The sequence below is a fragment of the Kogia breviceps genome, chromosome 15 (genome assembly GCF_026419965.1).
Source record: "Kogia breviceps isolate mKogBre1 chromosome 15, mKogBre1 haplotype 1, whole genome shotgun sequence".
Lineage (NCBI taxonomy): Eukaryota > Metazoa > Chordata > Mammalia > Artiodactyla > Physeteridae > Kogia > Kogia breviceps.
In genome coordinates, this window is record NC_081324.1 from 88,904,373 (window position 1) to 88,917,438 (window position 13,066).

General features: G+C 61.4%; 1 protein-coding gene across 5 annotated transcripts in view; it reads left to right on the top strand.

The window, feature by feature from the left end:
- SFSWAP (splicing factor SWAP) overlaps positions 1-4,767 on the top strand; it is an 81,512-nt gene extending 76,745 nt beyond the window's left edge. For all 5 annotated transcript variants that reach the window (XM_059040018.2, XM_059040016.2, XM_067016051.1 and 2 more), the window contains 3 exons: positions 2,745-2,897; positions 3,997-4,069; positions 4,454-4,767. In XM_059040018.2, the coding sequence (XP_058896001.1) occupies positions 2,745-2,897; positions 3,997-4,069; positions 4,454-4,519 (292 nt within the window). In that variant the 3' untranslated portion in view covers positions 4,520-4,767. The remainder of the gene's footprint in view (positions 1-2,744; positions 2,898-3,996; positions 4,070-4,453) is intronic.
- The last annotated feature ends 8,299 nt before the right edge of the window (positions 4,768-13,066 follow it).

A 13,066-nucleotide genomic window follows, 5' to 3' on the forward strand; every position in this document is an offset into this window, starting at 1 on the left:
GAGCTTCCCGTCCCATAACGAGGCCTCAGCGGGGCAGCCTCCTGGCCAAGCGCCTGCACTTTCCTACTGCTGGAGCGTCCGTTGTGTCCCCGGGTGTTGCAGCTGTCTGTAAGCTTGCTGTGGCTGAACCAAGAAAGAAGGCATATGCAGATGTGTCTACAGAAGTACTGATTCCATAAAAGGTTTTGAGGCGATGAGGAAGGCTGGTATCTCTTAGAGTGCAAAGTGATTTTGGAATGCCGAGAATTTCTCTGGGTTGAGTTCCACGGTAGTTTGTCACATACTTGAGTTTCGAAACTATGACCTATGCATATCTGGGCTAAGGAATAGTTTCTCTTGATAAATAAACCACAAATACCTTGGTGGAAAAGAAAAGAATATATTTAAATAGACGGTGAAGGCAGCGTATGAAAAGGTGCTCAGCTTCCTTAGGCATCTGTCCGGGAGATGCAGTTTAAAACTTTACCCTGACAAGAATGGCTGAAAATAAGCAAGACGGACATTACTAAGTGTTGAAACACTTGGGAAGCAGTTCGGCGGCTTCCTACAGAGTTAAACATATACTGCTCCGTGGCCTGGCCGTGCTAGTCCCAGGTGTTTACTCGCCGTAAACAGCTGACCACAGACGCAACTTGATTTGTAATTGCTGAAAACCGGAAGCAACCCAAATGTCTGTCAACAGGAGAAAGCCTCAACCAGCGATGGCAGATTCACACAGTGTAATGCTACCCAGCAGCGAGACCCACCTCGTGAAGAATCTCAGAAACATCCCGCTGAGCGAAAGAAGCCAGTCACAAAAGACTAATACTGTGTGATCCGATCTAGCTGAAGCTTTCATTTATGTGACGGAAAATCAGAGCAGTGGGTACCTGTGACGGTGGGGCGGGGGATGCAGACGCCTGAGAGCATCAGTGGAAGAACCTTCTGGATGGTGGGATGTTCCTGGTTGTGACAGGAGGTCTGGGTTTCACCATGTCTGCCAAAGCTCATGAAATAGCACTTCAACCTTTGCATTTCGCCGGATATAAAACACACCTCAATTTTAAAAAACAAAAAGATTAGTTAATTCCTTAAGGGAACAGTTAGAAAGTTTTGTCATGAGATCGAGTTGTAGTGAAATTGAACGTGATTTACAGTTCAGGGTTGCTCACCTACCTTTAATTGATTCACGTAGGCAGCCATAGGAACTTAGCCGGATTTGGGGCTGAAATCATTTGGGACGTGTGTCACGTGCTGCTAAATATTTTATTTATTGTTTTATTTGCTGCTTCCTTTGAAATCCTAGCCATGTGTTTACAGACAAAAAGTCACAAAACATCTGCAGCGTAGGAGGTAGGCCTGGGGTGTGCACTTCCCACTTCTGTGGACGCAGCACCGGGAACAGCCTCTGCTTTATGGGCCACTTCTCTTGCTCCTGGCCTGCACGTAGGCCGGCGCACCAGGGACACTTCCCACGGCTGAACTGCAGTTGCCCAGCTGCCACCACCCAGGGCCAGGTCCTTGTTGTTGAGGCAGAGCCAGAAAGCCGCGCCCTGCCCAGCGGGAGGGTCAGCTTGCTCCGCCGGCCCGCAGCCTCCTGCACCAGGGGGTCCGCGGGAGCCACCCCGACGAGTGACAGGCGGGCCGACAGGCGCACTGGTCTTGGGGTGGGTGGGCGTGTAGCCCGGCCGGGAAGGGCCTGTGAGCCACGTGAGTCCCAAGGAGCCAGGAGTGTGAGCCGTGCGGGCAGTGACCCAGGACGCCTGTGTTTACAGCGGTGACGGACGGCGCGTGGGCAAGTGACACGGCACCAGGAGCCCGTCGTCCACCCTCCGGCCGCTCTCTGAGGGCGCGGGCGCGGGAATCGGGCACGGGCATCGGGCGGTGTCTCCCGAGGCCCAGTTCCCGTCCTGCCGCCCAGCTGCCCACGGCCAGGGAGCCACCCTCTAGTGCTTTGCAGCAAGACACAGCCCGGGAGGAAGCGGGGAGCGACAGAAACCGAGACGGGGCTGATGAAACCAGCGGTGACCTGTGCCTGCGGAGACTCTCCAGGCGACGGTCCCAGCAGGAGGGCGGGCGGGCGGTGCTGGGCTCCGAGAAGCGGGGAGGGGCCTGCACCTCAGCACCTCCACCACCTGCACGTTCCCTCTTTCTTGCGGTGTGTCAGGGCCGTGGCGAGGAGGGTCACAGGGCAGGGCGCGGAGTGGAGGGAGACCTGCCTCTGGGCGGGAGGTGATGGACCCAGGCCCAGTGCGAGCTGCGGGTCTGGAGGGGGAGGAGGGGCTGGGGGCGTTCCCGTCGTGGAAGCACGGGCCTGGGCGACCCGGAGGAGGATGTGGAGGACGTGGGCCGGGGCAGCGAGGCGCGGCCGCGAGAGCCGGTGGGAGAGCAGGGGGCCCCGGGGGCCCACCAGCCTCAGGCCAGAAGGACGCGCCAGCGTCGGTGCCCGTCTGTGCTCGGTTTCGATGATTTCGATGGTTACTTACCTTGGGTTATTTTCAATGCAGACACAGTGCTGATCGTGTTTTAAACCCACAGGCATCTGACTTCGGGACTTCTGCCGAGAAGGTGGTCTACGTTTTGCTTGTGCACGACTTTTATTTTGTTTTATCCACCCATTTCAAGTCAATTAAGCGTGTATGGTTTTAAAAAGGAGCCAATGTGTATAGAAGGGTGGGTGAAATAGCTGAATTGTCCCGTGGAGAGCACCCACCACTCCTTCAGAGCCAGCGCTGGGCCTGTGTCTAAAACCGCTTTCCTTCCAGAAGCCCGCATGAGAAGAAGAAGAGGCGCTCACGGTCGCGGGCCAAGTCCAAGGCCGGCTCCCAGCCAGCCTCCCCGAGCAAGCCGGCCGCGCGCCGGCACTCGGCCAGCACCTCTCCTGTGGGGAGTCGGGGCTCCAGCCAGGAGCGCTCCAGGTAACCCCGCCCTGGCCTCTGGGCCCCGGGGGGGAGGCGGGGGGCACGGAGAGGGCGCAGGCCAGCGGACCCCCGGCCCCGGGCCCTGTGCCCCACACCCCTCCGGGTGTCACTGGGGCCCCAGGTGAGGAGAGGGCGCGCACCGCGGGGCGGGTCCAGAAGGCGCCCCGGGCCGCCCGCGCCGCGCCCTGGCAGGGGGATCCCCGCGCGCAGTGTGCGGGGCCGGTGCCCACACCCGCGTCTCTCCAGGCTCCCCGCCGAGGGTGCCTTGCGCCCACGTGGGCCGCATGGGGTGGGGGCTGGGGAGCCCGCTGTGACCCAAGGCGGGGGTCGCGCCCAGGACCCCCACCCACCCATCGCTCCCTCTCAGCGCGAGCGGGCGGGGGGAGCCCGTCACTTCTGACCGCGCAGGCGCGGGATGCCGGAGGCCTCACCGATCGTCCCGCGGTCTCGTGCCAGCGCAGGTGACCCCCGTTGCCTGGCTGCCAGTGGTTGTCGGGAGACATTTGCCAGACAGTCCTGTTTCGAAAAGCCGCCCGCCCACCCACACCCACCCACCCGGAGCCTGGGCGGGGGGCGGGGCAGGGGTCAGGTCCTCCATCCCGCCTGTGGAGCCCCTGCCTCCGCGAGTGTGTGCTACGGTGCCCGGTGCTGGTGGGTGAGGAGCAGAGGCCACAGCCCAGCTGAGGTGGGGCAGATCTAGGGTGCGGCTCCTTAAAGGTAAAACGTGACTCCGTACAGGCCCCGCCGCCACTCGCGTGTCACATCCACGGCCCCAAAGTCCTCCGGGTGCACCAGAGGCGCCCCGCGGGCTGCGGTCGGGCTCCGGGGGTGCGGCGCCAGCTCTCTGTGCTCTTGGCCTTTTCTTCATCTCTTTTTTTTTTTTTTCCGAGTGTGTCTCATATAATGTTTATATGAACATGTCTTTGAGTAATGTTGCATTTTCTGAAATATTTCAAATGTGTTACATAAAATATAAAAGTGAAATACATATATTTATAACATTGGTTTCTTTTTTAAGGGTACTGGAAACAAGTAAAACAAAATGGCTTTTTAAAGTATTTTTTAAGCTTCTCACCTCTCTCTTCACTTGCGTTAGGGGAGTTTCTCAGGAAAAAGACGGTCAGATCTCCTCAGCAATTGTTTCTTCCGTGCAGAGCAAAATCACTCAGGTAAGGTGGGAGTGGGTCTCTCTTTCCTCCAATCTTCTTCTAAAGGGGCCAGTTTCCACTCCCTGTCCCCTCGTCTTGTGGGTCCTGACGGGGGGTCCCGGCTGGTCCCCTGGAGGCAGTGGTGTCGCCGTTGCCCGGGGCGCCTGGTCCCTGGGCCCCCCTTTCCCGTCAGCCCCGGCTCCTCCTTCCCGGCCAGGCCTGAGCGTCTCCTGCTGGGCCCTGAGCCTGCCTGGCTGTGTCCCCAGCCACCCAGCACGTTGCCCCCAGTTTCCTCGGTCTTCACCCGCCAACACGTTCGCGAGCTACTTCCCCGTGTGGAGCGTCCGCTCCCCGGGTCTTAGCGGGAGCCGAGCCCGCACGGACGCCCTGTGTCTCCTCGCACAGGACCTCATGGCCAAAGTAAGAGCGATGCTTGCAGCTTCCAAAAACATGCAGACCAGCGCCTCCTGAGGTCCGGCCGTGGGCGGCTGGGCCTGGGGCCCCAGGAGCCGGCAGAGTAGAGAGCCCCGTCCTGCACAGACCATCTCGCTGGGGCTCCTGGACGCTTGGCGGGGTTTGTAAATTAACTTTTGATGACATTTTAGGTTTAAGATTTTTGACCAGCAGTCTCTTACCTGTATATTTGTAAATACTATCCTGTTTCTGTGAAAATGTATTATCAAATAAAATGGGAGGAAAACACCTTTTCTAGCTAGGAACCGTGGGCAGTTTCTTCCTTGTTTGGCTTGTGAGTTCTTTACCGTGTGCCGTCTGTCACTGGCCTCTAACACTTGCTGCGTGGGTGTTGCGCCGCATCGGGACGGCTGTAGGGGTCGCCTGTCCCGCTCCCCCGGCCCTGCCCCGGGGCCCAAGGCCACAGCCGTTTCAGCCCCAGCAAAGCAGGAGAGGCAGGTGGCCTGGAGGTCCCGCCCCGCCCCCCCGCCCCCCCTCCCCCCCCACGCCGGCAGGGCGTCGCCGTTTGGGTGGGTTTCTTTCTATCTTTAGCACCAAGATGTCCTCCGCGTTCACCCGGATGAATGGTGCTGAATGAGGCTGTCCCTTCACTGGGCCCTGCTCAGCTGGCCCCTGGTGACCCCTGATGTTCGAACAGCCCATACTGACCCCACCGCAGGCTTCAGCCACGGCCACGGAAGGGCGCTCGGTCGCGTCACGTGGGGTCTCGGGCCTTTCTCTGCAGGGCGCTCACGGCCCGGGCGCGCTGTGCACAGGCAGCAGGTGCTGACGGCGGTCTGTGCCTTCTCTGGAGCACCAGCAGTGAGAGGGCCTCCGGCCCCGCGGTGCGAACGTCCTGCACCGCCCGCCCACACGCCCCTGCGCCAAAGTCGGAGCCCGCCCTCGCGCTGCCCGTCGTCCAAACCCCAAAAGTGGAACCTTGACATGCCGCTTGCTCGAGAGAGTCGGGAAAGCAGGACACACCCCTGGGAGCTGTTTGTGGGCGGCGGGGCGGGGGCGGGGCCGAGGGGCGGGGCCGAGGGCGAGGAGCCACTTCCCGCTTGGGCGGAGGTCCCGCTGCCAGGCGGTCGCCTATGCAAATCGGTGTCGTGCACAGCTGTCCCTTAGCACAGTGGTGGCCACTTCACGCAGGGTTCTGTACTTTGTCCTACGTGTTTGCCTTTGAGACAGGGCCGTGTCGGCACTTAAGGACCTGCCCTGGCCATCGCCGTCCACTGGACACGGTCCTGGCACACGGACCGGGTGCGTGTGTGTCGGGGGCATCCTCCCGGATGGACGCCGAGTTTCCTGCTGTTTGAAGCGTCCACCGACGAGAACCAGCCACCCTGGACATCCTGGTGCAGGCGTCACCTGTGCACACACAGGTACCACGGAGTCTGCAAGCTCCATCCCTAGCGGTGGAAGTCACGGGGAACGTGTGCTTTTGATTTCGATGCAAGTAGTTGCCTTCCAGAAGGGCTCTCTGCCAACCAAAGCCGCCTGCCTTTTCCGCACCCTCACCAAAGCCGTGTGACGCAAACGTTACCTTGGCTGAATCAGAAAGATACTAAGTTCTCACATTTTAATTTCATTTCTTTAATCATGAGTAAGATTGAGCAACTTCTCTATTTAAAAATCCATTTGTATTTCTCCTCTGTAAACCAGACTTGTACTTTGGCTGTTTGTTACTATTGAGTTTCTTACTGCACTCTAAGCACTCCTTTCTGTACTATTTATTTTGTAAATAATTTTCTCCCAGTTTGTCACTTCTCGCTTGACTTTATATTTTTAACCTGCAAAATTTGCCTTTTTTACACGGTCCTTCATTTTTCTCCTGGCGTATGGGTTCTGTGTCCTTAGACAAGACTTGTGGGCTCCGACCGTCACTTTCTCTCTCACTGCTACTTGTGCTCCTTTGCTGCTTTGTGCGGAGCCGTCGACTGGCTGTATCATTTCCACCGTGAAGGAGCTGGGGTTATGAGCCAGAGAAAGTCTTGGCAGGAAAGTGATCCCCTGGGCCGACACCAGCGGGACAGTCACTGACCGAGCACTGTGGAGCGGGCGTCTGTCATGGGGGTGCATCCTCCGACGTCAGCTGCGGGGAAGCCCTGGCAGAGGACGCCCGGGCTGGGGCCGTGGGCTCTGTCCGGCGTCTGTCAGGCCCCGTCTAACACGGTGGACATTTCTGTTTGCAGCCAAGTGGGCTGGGGTGACGGCGGGTGACATCAAGCTGCCAGGGGAGCTTCGTGGTGCAGTGAGGAGACGCGGTGTTTACGCGGACGTCGCCCAGACGACACCTGCCATGGACTCGGTGTCAGGGTCCGCGAGACTGGCGACCACCATCACCGCCGCGGGAACTGGAGGAGAGGAGGTCCTCAGTCCAGTCTCCCATCGGCCGGCGCTGGTCCAGGCAGGATCCCGGGGCGGGAGATGGGGCAGGCGTGGCAGCTTCCACGCCCCACTCACGCTTCCCGCACCTACAAGTGCCAGGGAATCGGGCTTTTTTCACGGTGCGTGTGACACACGAGTCACATCCCTGCTGCTGCCGAAGCCAAGCACACCGGCCCCGGGACGTGCTCTGTGGGCGACTGCGGACGGGGAACTCGGCGCCCCCGGGGATGGACTGCCCCCCTGTCACTGCGCGGCTTCCCAGTGCCTCAGCGTTCTGCTAATTACTTTTTCCCCTTTAAATATACTCTCTCCTTGGGAACGTCCTGGCAGTCCAGTGGTTAGCACTCGGCGCTTTCACTGCCGAGGGCCCGGGTTCGGTCCCTGGTCGGGGAACTACGATCCCACGGGCCGCGGGGCAGCTAAGCCCGTGTGGGACAACAGCCCGTGCGCCGCAGTGAAGACAGGACGCAGCCAAAAGTAAATAAATATTTTTTTTAAACCCACATTCCCACCAGCCTTCAGTGAGGCTTTGCCTGGATCTCCGCGCCCGCCCGCGTGAGACCTGCGTGCAGAGCAGCTTGCTGCCCGTGAGCCAGATTCCCGGGGAGACGCGAGGACGCGGCCAGCGGGAGCCAACCAGCCAGAGCGCGGGGGGCCGGCCGGGCCGGGAGCTCAACCCACGGCCCAACCGACAGGCGGTCTTCAGCAGTTTGGGGTCCCGTTCGTGTTGAAGGAGTGATTCCTCCACCTGGTGAAGTACTACTTCCTGGCGTGTCCTTCCAAGTTGCTTTTTACAGCTACAAGGAAGTGGGGAATTCTGGTCTCCGCCGCCCGGCGCACGCGCGCATCCGCGTCTCCCACGCGCAGAAAAGCAAACTGCGCGCCTGCTTCCCCTGCACCTGCAGCCACTCTGCGTCTTGGAGCTACTGCTGTATCTGTACAGAAGCTCCTTTAGCTTCCCTGTAATGAGCTTTAGAACACGTCCAGATTTATGGGAAAAGTATGAAGAGGAAGTTCTCACAGGCCGGCCAGCACCCCGCACTCTTTGCTGCACCGTCGGGAGGGACACCGTCGCCCTCCGGGCCGATGTTGGTACATTTCCGCCACCTGCCGCCCACGCGCTTCAGATCGCCCCGCCTTTGGCCGCGCCCCTCCCTCCTGCCGCCTTCAGCTCCTCGGGGGACCCTCGCCGCCCGTCCCTGACGACGGTCCTGGGGGTAGCGGGGGCGCAGAGAGCGTCTCCACTGGCCTGGCCGAGGGTGGAGTCGCCCGGGGCAGCTCCCGGCGTGGGGAGCCCGCGTAGGGGCGGCCCTCCCACCTCCCAGCAAGGGAGCAGGCGCGCGGCCGCCCTTCTCGGGCTCCCTCCAGCTCTGTCCGGGCTCAGCGCCGGCAGGGGCTTCGGCGGGCGGCATGGCCCCAGGTCCCCGGGCGGGAGACGGACGCAGGCCGAGCCCCAAGGAGATCGGGCGCCGCTGCCCACAGGAGGCGCGAGGGACGCCGGGCCCTCCGAGAGCCAGCCGTCCACCCAGCTCCGTGCCCGCGGGTCGGGGGCTGCCCGCCTGGCGTCTGGGGCCGGTGCTGAGTTCCCCTGACAGGCCCGGCCGCCCGCCGTCCGTCCACGCAGCCGCCGGGCGTCGGGCTCCGGCTTCGCAGGGCTGGCGGGACGGGACGCTGGCACGCGTTGCCTCCAGAGACGGCTGCAAGGGCAGAGGCCCCAAGCCACCCCACCTCGGGGGCCGTGCACGACTCATGGCGGGCAGCTCGGGGGAGCTGGGGGGTCGGGCTTGTTAAGCGGGGGCTGGGGAAGCACGGCCCGCGGCTCCCCGCTCACTCTGACGTCCCAGCTGCACGAGCAGCGCCCGGGTCTCCGGGGAGAGAGGGGGCGGGCGGGGGGCGGAGGGCAGGCCGGCCGCGCCCTCTCTCATGCGGAGACCCTCCGTGGGCGCACGGGGCCTCCCAGGTCTCAACTCAGCGACCCATGAGGGAGACAGACAGAGACACAGGGAAAGAAAGAGGAGCCCCGAGTGACTCCCAGGGTCCCAGGTCGGCAAGCGGCGAAGCCAGATGAGTGGTCACGGCCTAGATGCGGAGACCGCGGCGGGAACGCACCTTCAGCTGGACGTAGCTCCGGAAGGTGCACGTAGAAGCGTTAACGCATATGTGCAGGCACGCAGGTTACTACACGCGCGGGTTACTACACGCACGTACTGCTTTCAGCTGACACACGAGACCCCAGGAGCACCTGCATGGGATCCCAGGACAGAAACAGGACGTTAGGGGGAAAATGAGAAAGTCTGATACTGCAGGGACCTCAGTTAATAATAATGCGTGGACATCAGTTCACTGATGGTGACAAGGCCCCACAACACGTACGATGATAACAGCACGGGAAAGTGGGTCTGAGGCACGCGGCCCCTTTCTGCACTATCTTCACAAGTTTTCTGTGAACGCAAAACTGTTCCACATTTTAAAGGTTTTTTTTGGCCACATCTCGGGGCACGCGGGATCTTAGTTCTCCAGTCAGGGATCCCCTCGCAGAGGAAGAAGAGTCCTAACCACTGGACCACCAGGGAATTCCCGAAGTTGGCTTTTTTTAAAAAAAAGAAGAAAAGAGAAACTCAAACACGCAAACTCTGCCTTCTAAAGCCGGCACCTAGGAGCGCCCGCGTTTTGGATGCGCGTCCGCTCGTACGGTGAGCGCACATCTGCCGTCAAACCTGCTGGCCCAGCGCGCTTGGAACCCCGGGCCCCAGGGTCCGGCGGGGAGAGGACACGGGCGTCACTCGGGAAGAGTGGCCTCAGCCACACACGGCATCCATCGCATGCAGAACGCCCGCTGCTGAGGCTGCCATCCGAAGGCAGGGGCCCCTCGATTGGGCTCCAGAGCTAATGTTCCAAAACGGCGTGTGAAGAGACAGCTGGGACTGTAGGGCCTCGAGCGCTACCAGAGGAAATACTTGTTGGCTTCAATCAAGTCGAGGCGTAGAGCTGCATTTCCTTTTGCCGTGACTTGTAACAGACGCGTTCAGAATGGGCACCTCGGGGGTAAAGACACAGTGAAGCAATTCTTCGGAAATAACAGTCACGCCCAGGTCTGCAGCCTGGGCTTCGGGAGTCCGGAAGTCAGGAGTGCAGGCTGCGTGGCGGGCGGGCGGCGCACCGGCGCTGGGGACACGCGGGTTTTCCTGGCGCGGCTCATCCACGGGACTGTCCACGGAGGAGGCTGTCGGCCAAAGGTCCCAAAGAGGCCAGAGCTCGGGCGGGGCGGCGGGGGCCTCGCGCCCGCGGCACGTGGCTGGTAACTGGAGCCTCCAGAGTCAGCATGACGGCGAGCACAGAGCAGGGAGAGGGCGACCCCGGACCAGCCTCTGGGGAGCCCCGCACCGGAGGGCCGGGCGGAGGGAGCTGAGGGCCCAGGAGACCCGGGGACACCAGGCCTCTGGAGCCCCGGCAGTGGCTGGTCCCCTCAGTCCCTCGCCGCCTTGGCGCTGGGCTGGGGCAGCCTCCCCTCAAAGGTGGAGGAGCCTTCCTGAGGCCCTCATGGTGCTGCTGAGAGCCACTGAGGGCAGGACAGCAAAGCCCCCCCACCCCCGGCCTTGAGGGGGGCCCGGAGTGAACAGACGAGAAGGTACCGGACGGCAGGTGGTGGAGACGGCACAGCGGGGAGTGGGGCGAGGGCAGAGGCTGCCTTGCAGCGGCTTCAGCCGGGAGGCATCTCTCAGGAAGACCTGCGGGAAGGGATGGGGGTTGGGGGGAGCTCTGAGGCTGGGGGGCCACGAAGAGCGTGAGCAAAGGCCCTGAGGCAGGAGCGGGCCTGGGGGGGGGGGGAGGGGCGGAGCGGACCGGGCCCACAGGCTGGGGTACGAGCTGGGACGTGCCCCCCAAGCACAACGGAAGCCCCTGACGCTGAGGCAAGCGGCACCATCCCTCCACGAGTGGGGAAGGTCGCCCCGGCCCTGGTTTAGGGAACAGCAGGAAGGCAGGGTGGGCACAGAGGACAGCTGGGAGGTGCGTCGGGGTCCCGGGCAGCCGCCCAAACCACCACTAAGCAGGGTTTGAAAACTCAGGAGTTTGTCCGCTCGGTTCTGGGGGCCAGAAGCCCGAGGCCCGGGCGCCGCAGGGCTGGGGCTCTGAGGGCGGACGTGACCCTGGTGCTGCCGGCGTCCTGGGCGCGGCTGTGTCCTTGGCTCGTGGCCGCGCGGCTTCCGGCTCTGCCGCCACCTGCCCGTGCGCTTCCCCGCTTCTCAGCTCCTCCCCAAGGGCTCTGCCACTGGGTTCAGGCCCCACCCGGACAATCCAGGATGGGCTCATCTCCAGCCTCAGCTTCGATGCCATCTGCAGCAACCTCTTTCCACGTAAGCTCACAGTCTCAGGTTCTGGGTGGACGTGAATTTGGGGGGACACCACTCGCCCTGATACAGGGCCTTGGAAGGAAACCCCAGAAACACACGGCTATAGGCTGAGGGCAGCGGGGCTGTCAGACCCTCTTCACGCGTTCCCAGCCGGCTAGGCTCCTCCCCGGACTATTTAAGAAGGAGCAGCCCTCCCCCTCCCCCGCCCCCGCCCCCTCCCTCCTCTCCCCTCCCTCCGCCCACCCCTCCCCCCACACACGGGCAGCGCAGAGACCCGACAGCTCCTCCAACACCTCACCAGCCTGCTTAACTTTCCTTGTTCTTTAACGTGTGTTTAATAGGGATGCTCGGTGGAGAGCTGTGTCTTGCTGAGTCTAGAAAGCTCTTCCCGTAAGTCGGAAACCAGCTGCACGTGACAAAGCAGCTCGTCTCCGAGTGCGTGGCGGCCCCTCCCCTTCTTCGCGCTCTCTGAGATCGCGGCACCGCTGATTCAGTGGATGCACAGTAACTTCGCTGCTTCTCAGTATCACAACCTGCTCACCCCTGCGAGCCGCTGTCCACTGTGCGGCCGGGGCCGGGAGAGCAGCGGCCACACAGCACAGACGGGGCAGGCGGGTCCGGCCTGCCGGCCCTTCACCAGCGCGCCTGGAGCAGAGCCCCTAACCCGCCATCCCCGCGTTTCCTTCTCTCCTTTTAAGTGGAGACTCACACACCATGCCATTCACCCCTTTAAAGTGGCTTTTGGTACACTCATAGCACCGTACAACCATCAACCACTATCCAATTCCAGAACATTCCCACCACCCCAAAATAAACCAACCACCTACTCATTACCAGTCGCCCCCGTCCCCTCCCCCAGGCCCTGGCAGCCACAGCTTTGCTTCCCGTCTCTCTGGATTTGCTGGTTCTGGACATTTCCTACAAATGGAACCGTACACCCCGTGGCCTTGTCTTCCTGTTTTTTCCACTTACATAGTGTTTTCCAGGCCCTTCCACGCTGCAACATGCATCACAACTTCATAGCTTTTTAGGGCCGAATGATATTCCATTGTGTGGATACACCAGATTTGCGTGTCCATTCTTCACGGGTCAATGGAGATTCGGGCAGTTTCCATCGTTTTGGCCATTATGAATAATGCTGCAACGGACACTCATGCACCAGTTTGTCTGTGGACATAGGTTTTCAGCCTTGGTTCTTTTTAGCTAAGTTTTTTTTTTTTTTTTTCAGTACGCGGGCCTCTCACCGTTGTGACCTCTCCCGTTGCGGAGCACAGGCTCCGGACGCGCAGGCTCAGCGGCCATGGCTCACGGGCCCAGCCGCTCCGCGGCACGTGGGATCCTCCCGGACCGGGGCACGAACCCGCGTCCCCTGCATTGGCAGGCGGACTCTCAACCACTGCGCCACCAGGGAAGCCCAGCCTTGGTTCTTTTTAAATTGGGAGTAGCTACATCGCCTCCAAGTAGGGCAGCCAGAATTCACTGAGTTGGGTCTGTACGTCCTCAGATCAGCTCCCAGAGCACGGCGACCGGACGGCAAGCCTGGAAAGGGTGCGGGAACATAGGCACCGTCGGCCTCTTTCCTGCCAACACCCCTTTCTGGCACCTGCGCCCCAATTTTCCTCCGGAAAGCCACCCCTCCCCGACTTGGCCCACGTGGTAAGGGTGGGGCTGACAGGCCCTCAGCCCAAGACCCAGGCCAGCCAATCAGAGCTCACCTCTGCTTGGCCCAGTGAGGGGCTCAGGGAAGAGCCCAAGACCCAAGTGAGCCAATCCAGGACCTTCCCTGAAACGGTAGGAAGGGCCTCCTCGGGACTTCCCTGGC